The following is a 7,939-nucleotide window of genomic DNA, read 5'->3' on the forward strand; positions in this document are numbered from 1 at the left end:
GTATGTAAGATAGAATAGGGACAAAGTGTGTATGTGGATATGTGTATGTAAGATAGAATAGGGACAAAGTGTGTATGTGGATATGTGTATGTAAGATAGAATAGGGACAAAGTGTGTATGTGGATATGTGTATGTAAGATAGAATAGGGACAAAGTGTGTATGTGAATATGTATATGTAAGATAGAATAATGACAAAGTGTGTATGTGGATATGTGTATGTAAGATAGAATAGGGACAAAGTGTGTATGTGGATATGTCTATGTAAGATAGAATAGGGACAAAGTGTGTATGTGAATATGTGTATGTAAGATAGAATAGGGACAAAGTGTGTATGTGGATATGTCTATGTAAGATAGAATAGGGACAAAGTGTGTATGTGGATATGTGTATGTAAGATAGAATAGGGACAAAGTGTGTATGTGTATATGTCTATGTAAGATAGAATAGGGACAAAGTGTGTATGTGAATATGTGTATGTAAGATAGTATAAGGACAAAGTGTGTATGTGGATATGTGTATGTCAGATATAATAGGGACAAAGTGTGTATGTGGATATGTGTATGTAAGATAGAATAGGGACAACGTGTCTATGTGAATATGTGTATGTAAGATAGAATAGGGACAACGTGTGTATGTGGATATGTGTATGTAAGATAGAATAGGGACAAAGTGTGTATGTGAATATGTGTATGTAAGATAGAATAAGGACAAAGTGTGTATATGGATATGTGTATGTAAGATAGAATAGGGACAAAGTGTGTATGTGGATATGTGTATGTAAGATAGAATAGAGACAAAGTGTGTATGTGGATATGTGTATGTAAGATAGAATAGGGACAAAGTGTGTATGTGTATATGTGTATGTAAGATAGAATAGGGACAAATTGTGTATGTGTATATGTGTATGTAAGATAGAATAGGGACAAAGTGTGTATGTGGATATGTGTATGTAAGATAGAATAGGGACAAAGTGTGTATGTGGATATGTTTATGTAAGATAGAATAGGGACAAAGTGTGTATGTGGATATGTGTATGTAAGATAGAATAGGGACAAAGTGTGTATGTGGATATGTGTATGTAAGATAGAATAGGGACAAAGTGTGTATGTGGATATGTGTATGTAAGATAGAATAGGGACAAAGTGTGTATATGGATATGTCTATGTAAGATAGAATAGGGACAAAGTGTGTATGTGGATATGTGTATGTAAGATAGAATAAGGACAAAGTGTGTATGTGGATATGTGTATGTAAGATAGAATAGGGACAAAGTGTGTATGTGGATATGTGTATGTAAGACAGAATAAGGACAAAGTGTGTATGTGGATATGTGTATGTAAGATAGAATAGGGACAAAGTGTTTATGTGGATATGTGTATGTAATATAGAATAGTGACAAAGTGTGTATGTGGATATGTGTATGTAAGATAGAATAGGGACAAAGTGTGTATGTGGATATGTGCGTGTAAGATAGAATAGGGAGAAAGTGTGTATGTGGATATGTGTATGTAAGATACAATGCAGAATAGAATCGGTTTACATAGACGATGGTTGATCTAGTATTTGTAGATTAAATACTGCTACAAAATAATGTTGATTTGTTGTCAAAATTAATGTTTTTCTTCTTAACGTGATTATGTTTTAATTTTCAGATACAACCAGTCTTAATGATACAAACACCACGGGGGTTCCTTCCTATGGAACTGCACCAACACTCACCTCGCAAACACCTATTTCAACTGGTACAGCACCGACACTCACCTCGCAAATGATGGAAACACCTGTTTCGACTGGCACTGCTCCGACACTCACCTCGCAACTGACGCAAACACCTATTTCGACTGGTACTGCACCGACACTCACCTCTCAAACACCTATTTCGACTGGTACTGCACTGACACTCACCTCTCAAACACCTATTTCGACTGGTACTGCACCATCACTCACCTCTCAAACACCTATTTCGACTGGTACTGCACCAACACTCACCGCGCTTCTGTCAACTCGCTCTGCTGAACGTCGCTCTACTCTTCCAAATACGGATAGCTCAACAATATTAGAAACATCTTCATCTCCAATGTTAACACAAGCTACATTTTCACCAGTGACACAAACAACAATGCCTTATCCCACTGTACCACACACATCATTTTCCCTAAGTACAATCTTTCCCCGTACAACAAATTCACTAACAACAATGCCTTTTCCCACTGTACCACATACATCATCTTCCCTAAGTACAATCTTTCCCCGTACAACAAATTCACTAACAACAATGCCTTTTCCCACTGTACCACATACTGTAACAACAAATTCACTAACAACAATGCCTTTTCCCACTGTACCACACACATCATCTTCCCTAAGTACACTCTTTCCCCATACAACACAGTCGCTAACAACAATGCCTTTTCCCACTGTACCTCCAATCACCACTACTGTTATTATGACAACGGAAGAAACAGGTATATGTATATATGTATTTTTGCTTCATTTGATAGCAAATAATAAATTATTTTTAAATAAGCCATGACTATATATTTCCGATAGCGCACATATATCATGCAGAAGACAAGAGTTGATGGTTTTTCTATTAATTTCAACAATTAATTACATTCAGCAGAATCCTGAAATCAAATTTAAAAACCTACAACAATAAAGTGATACACCACGGCAGTGCATACTAGCTTTAATATTTATTTAGGGATTTGTTACCAAACGAACAAGGTGTTCATAATAAAACTAATGTGAGGAGTTCTGCATATAATGTAATGTAACTCGTACGTGTTAGCTAGCAGTAGATAGTCTGTAGACAAGTCTCAGCCACGTAAAGCATGAAAAACAAATAGTGAATCAACTGATATTTTTTACTGACATATTTGAATTTCAAACTAAAATTTCGCATTCAGAATATTACACGGCTTACATTTGATGTCAAACACGAACTTTAGGTTAAATCACGGTTTTCAAAATCTAAAGAAAAATATCTGCATATGTATGTTACAGAGAGAGTGTCTTTTCTAATATACAAATTGTCGAGTTACCGATGACCGCTATACGAATGATTTTGCTAAATGTTTAGAAAATGATAATCCCGTTCTGCCTATTTGTGTTTAAGATTGTCAAATTTTAATTGAACACGTTTACCTCAATGAACATTTTTTGTTATGTGGATTTAGTTTACATCTACAGTGTCCGGTAAAACATTACTGTATTTTTTTTTAATAATTCGACATTCATTACACTGTCATTATAAATTTCTTTAATTGTTGTCTTCATATTTCACGGGATATAATGTTAATATGTGTACCGACTATTCAATCGTGACATTGCCCTCACAAACATGTGTTATTATTTGAATATCCTAGTATTCATGTGTTGCTAAAATGAGGTGTTCGCTCTGTTACTTCTGTCATGGCAACAGTGAATAACGATGTATGTGATTTTTCGAAATCACACTGCATGGCTATGACAATGTATATCAAATGTTATTTGTCGGAGTAATGGTATTACTGTGTGGCTATCTAAGCTGTCAATCCGCTTCCTTGTTTTCAATATTGTTGTCAAAGTTAATAGTATCGACTCAGAATATTATAATAATGCAGTTTTGTGCGTTTCTGGAATAATTTGCAGTTGTTTCCGTCTGATCTCGGTATTGTTGCGATTGCACGGAGCTATTAATTATTCCTGGGTAATATGTGATTCAGTGAATTTTGCTCAATAGAAAATAATACGTTGGTACAACCTACTCAGACTGTATTACTGTAATCGGCGTCATTCATGGTCTGCCTAATAGTGAAATGACCGTTGTCATCTTGTGCGTTTAGAAATATTATTCTCTGTTACCACATTTCCCATAATTAAGCAGTAATTTACAATAATACTGACCATTGTAAACCTGTTTTATGTGTGTAAACAGCGTTAGAACATCACCTATAACAATATATTTGATTTGATTTAATTTTACTAGTACAGCCAGTGCTAATGAACGTAGCCTTTAACAAGACAGCGATGTTAAGTACCATTTGGTCACCTTCCTACCCAGCATCCAATGCAGTGGATGGTAATACTAACACAAACTGGTATCAGGGTAAAAGTTGTACTTCCACACGCAAGGAAACTGGTGCCTGGTGGAAAGTTGATCTTGGTGCCAATTACCTTGTATTTAATGTAATTCTTACTAATCGCCAAGGTTGTTGTGGTGAGTTGTGGTATAAAATTGTTTGTGAAATCGACCAAGCACACCCAAGGACAGCATTTCAAGGTGCTGCAGAGTACGAGTAGTTTGATATGATATGATATGATATGATTGGAACGCGCACAAACAAAAATGAGGTTTAGTCCAAGATATAAGATGTAAAATGTGTTTCGTTGAATTTAAGACAATGACTATGTATTGTGTAAGGTGTCTTATGAATTAAGGTTAGACTACAATTAGTTGGTTTGTGCGATCACCAGAAACATGTTTCAAAAGGCAATCAATAGCTTTAGATCTTTGTGAACATGGTATACCTTAAATTAACAGCAAATGAAATAAAATTGATCACTCTATCGTCGAATATTTATGGCTAAAATAATGTGTGTAAAAGCTAAAATAAGAACGTTTGGTTTTATATTTAACAAAGCATAACTCAGGAATAGGTAATACCACATAGTGGTGAAATATGCCGATTGTGTTTGTATACCGCTCACAGTTCTACAATAACACAGCAAAAACAACAACTAGGTGAACAATCAAGGTTTCAAAAATGCGTCAATGGTATAATTAATAATACAACTATTGTTATTCATTTTTAATAGTTCTGTGATTTTATTTCAGAAACGCGTATTTTGAACAGCGAGGTTAGAATTGGTTTATCGGATTTCATATCTAATAATACCCGCTGCGGTGAATTAGTTACACTAGAACAAACCAGTCAGTCAGACATCGTATTTGAATGTGACAGTCCGATTGTTGGACGTTACGCCAGTCTGCAGCTTGTGGACAGAACTGATCTTCTTAACCTTTGTGAAATGCAAGTGATGGCAATAGGTAAGGAACAAGTGATAAATGCTTACTAGAAGTTTCACTGAATAAATATTATACTCGTGAATGAAAGTGTGACGGTGAAATGGAACAGCTATCCCTTTATTCGGATCATTTCAAGAAAACAAATGTTAAATGTATTCACTTTCATCACTAGCGTTCCACTTAAAGCACTTGCTTGGTAACGTTTTTTCTACTTTGTTTTATCTTTGCTGATCTTGTATATAATTGCATGTTTAGAGAAAACATTTAAAAATTACCTCAAAATAAGATATACAAGTCAATATATTACTCATATCAGACAGAGGTGCCTGGCGTCGCTGTTCAAAATTGTCTAATGAAATCTGACCAACAAAAGGATGGGTGGTAGCTTTATCCTGATATATATATATATATATCTATATACATACTTGAAGTAAAATGGTTGTTTCCGGATATTGAGCAAAAAGCCAAGACAATACAATCTCATTAAAATATGGTCAATAAAAATGGTCGTCAAAATACTAGAATTGTTCAATCCAAGGTAGTTTATATAAAACTTACTGTATTTGAATACAAATCATGCACAAGACAGAGTAGTGATGAAAGTCGATTAGCTCCGTTCTGTAATTCCACATTATGTTGTAAGTATGAATGTATCAGAGATAAATGTTACGGACAAACACATACAAAAATAGGAAACCTAGATATGAATACAGAAATAATATTAAGAAACATTCGTACAGCACAATGTAAACATGATACATTCCTAAGTATGTACTGTCGAATAGTCGAAATCCATTCAAAAATCCTATGTCGTTATTATTAAAATAACACCAGTCCAGTGAATGGTGCATACAGTGATCAAATTATGCAAATACGCAGATGTATGAACCATTATTTCGAAAATGCATTACTAATGAAGGAACTGTAAATGAATGAATGAATGAATGAATGAATGAATGAATGAATGAATGAATGAATGAATGAATGAATGAATGAATGAATGAATGAATGAATGAATGAATGAATGAATGAATGAATGAATGAATGAATGAATGAATGAAAAACATCAAACCACAGTGCTAATTATCTAAGTTGCTGCCAAATCAACCCTACTTCTAAACAGTTACCTGAAAAAATGACATTTCATGTAAACAAAATACCCTAAACAGGAAAATATAAATCATGTAAAAAGTGAACTGTCACACTTATACAATATTCACTTTATGATTGTATGTGTTATCTAGAAAATATTGCTGTAAATGGAATTGCCAGCCAGAGTACTACTGCTTCTGGAGGACTGCCAGTTCGTGCAATAGATGGAAATGATTCTTCGATGTATGGTCAAGAGAGTTGCATGCACACGATAAAGCAACTAAACAGTTGGTGGAAAGTAGATTTGGAATCAACTTACGATATTTTTAAAGTGGTTATAACGAATCGTGGAGATTGTTGCGGTAAGCTATAATAACATAAATATGATTTTATGAAATTGTACATAACAGTTGATCAATGTTAGAACACTATGTGCATCTTTTTTAAATATTCACAATGAATTCACATGATCTTGAAACACAAAACTGATTCACGTAAGTATGATGCGTATAACAGATAAAATATTTGTAAAATGATATGATTCAACTTTTCTGAAATCAGCGTTTTCTGGTATCTAAGCATTCACATGACGTCAAACTTGCATATATGGTAGAAATGTGATTAAAGCGAATATGGTATCTGGTTGTCAGCCATTTAGACAATGGTTACGCTTTCAAAAACATTGATATACCTTAGGCACAAATGGCCGTCAAAATCTCGATGAGTACGAGATGGCTACGATAATTGGTTCAGTCATATAAGTAGTGTAACATTGTTTGCCATACTCACGTTCCTTGCTCTAAAAATCAGAGATTCAATAATAAGTATATCGCAATGGAAAACTATTTGTGGACAGAAAACAAATCTTTTGGCTATCTCACTCGTAACAAGATCTTGACGGCTATTTGCTTTTAAGGATTATTCATATGAACGGACACCCACATATATGAACGGACACCCACATATATGAACTTTGGAAATGGCCCGTTGTCCATATGAACGCTTCTCGACATGTTTTATTTTGCATGATACCGAGTTATTTACCACTATATTCTTACTGTTTAGAAATCATTCATTTAAATATTGCGGCTGACTAAGTGAATGAAGTTGATTGATGTTAACATTCAGATCATTGAATGATCACCACTATATAGCCTACAAGCTTCAATATACATTCCCATTCACTTATTCAGAGAAAGGTACGTCTGTTATATTGCAGCTGAAACAATAGATGAAGCTATGGTCTGGATTGATGGTGATGGTGATGACATTTTTTTTTTTAATTATTCACCACTATTCCCTGCGAGGTGAAATATAATTTCACATTTCTATTAATAAGTGAAAATTGTCATGTTTGTATATTACAGAAGATAGAATTGATGGTGCTGTAGTTTTGATTGGGGACGATCCTCATATAAGCCAAAATCACCAATGTGGTGTTCAAATAGACTGGAATTCCAACACATATGAAGAAAGAATTCCCTTTGATTGTCAGCTGAGTGGTCGTTATGTTGGTGTACAACTAAAAGACCATAACAATTGGTTAACTTTATGTGAAGTAGAAGTTTATGGCTCTTAATCACAGTGCTGCCTTTGAATACTGATTTTGTGATATTAACATAAATTATCATAAATTATACTGCTTCAATTTTTTTTTCGTTTTTTTTTGTACGAGTAATGACGACATAGTTTATTAATTATGACAACACGCCCGGCATAAAGTGTTTGATTGAACAGTAGAGGGCGCTCACACACACGCAAGAAATCCTCGATTAAAAAACCTTAATGACACACTGCATATAATCTATGCATTGATAGATAGTACCATGCCAATT

At 34.3% G+C, this 7,939-nt stretch overlaps 1 protein-coding gene across 4 annotated transcripts in view; it reads left to right on the top strand.

The window, feature by feature from the left end:
• The window catches only part of LOC102805978 (uncharacterized), a 32,908-nt gene extending 25,156 nt beyond the window's left edge, over nt 1-7,752 (top strand). For 3 of the 4 annotated variants that reach the window (XM_085494217.1, XM_085494219.1, XM_085494218.1), the window contains exons 4-8: nt 1,654-2,466; nt 3,972-4,202; nt 4,821-5,033; nt 6,257-6,466; nt 7,472-7,752. In XM_085494217.1, coding sequence (XP_085350343.1) covers nt 1,654-2,466; nt 3,972-4,202; nt 4,821-5,033; nt 6,257-6,466; nt 7,472-7,683 — 1,679 coding nt within the window. In that variant the 3' untranslated portion in view covers nt 7,684-7,752. The remainder of the gene's footprint in view (nt 1-1,653; nt 2,467-3,971; nt 4,203-4,820; nt 5,034-6,256; nt 6,467-7,471) is intronic. The other variant, XM_085494220.1, reaches the window with a different exon arrangement.
• The last annotated feature ends 187 nt before the right edge of the window (nt 7,753-7,939 follow it).

This window comes from Saccoglossus kowalevskii, chromosome 20, assembly GCF_978046115.1.
Source record: "Saccoglossus kowalevskii chromosome 20, keSacKowa6.1, whole genome shotgun sequence".
Classification (NCBI taxonomy): domain Eukaryota; kingdom Metazoa; phylum Hemichordata; class Enteropneusta; family Harrimaniidae; genus Saccoglossus; species Saccoglossus kowalevskii.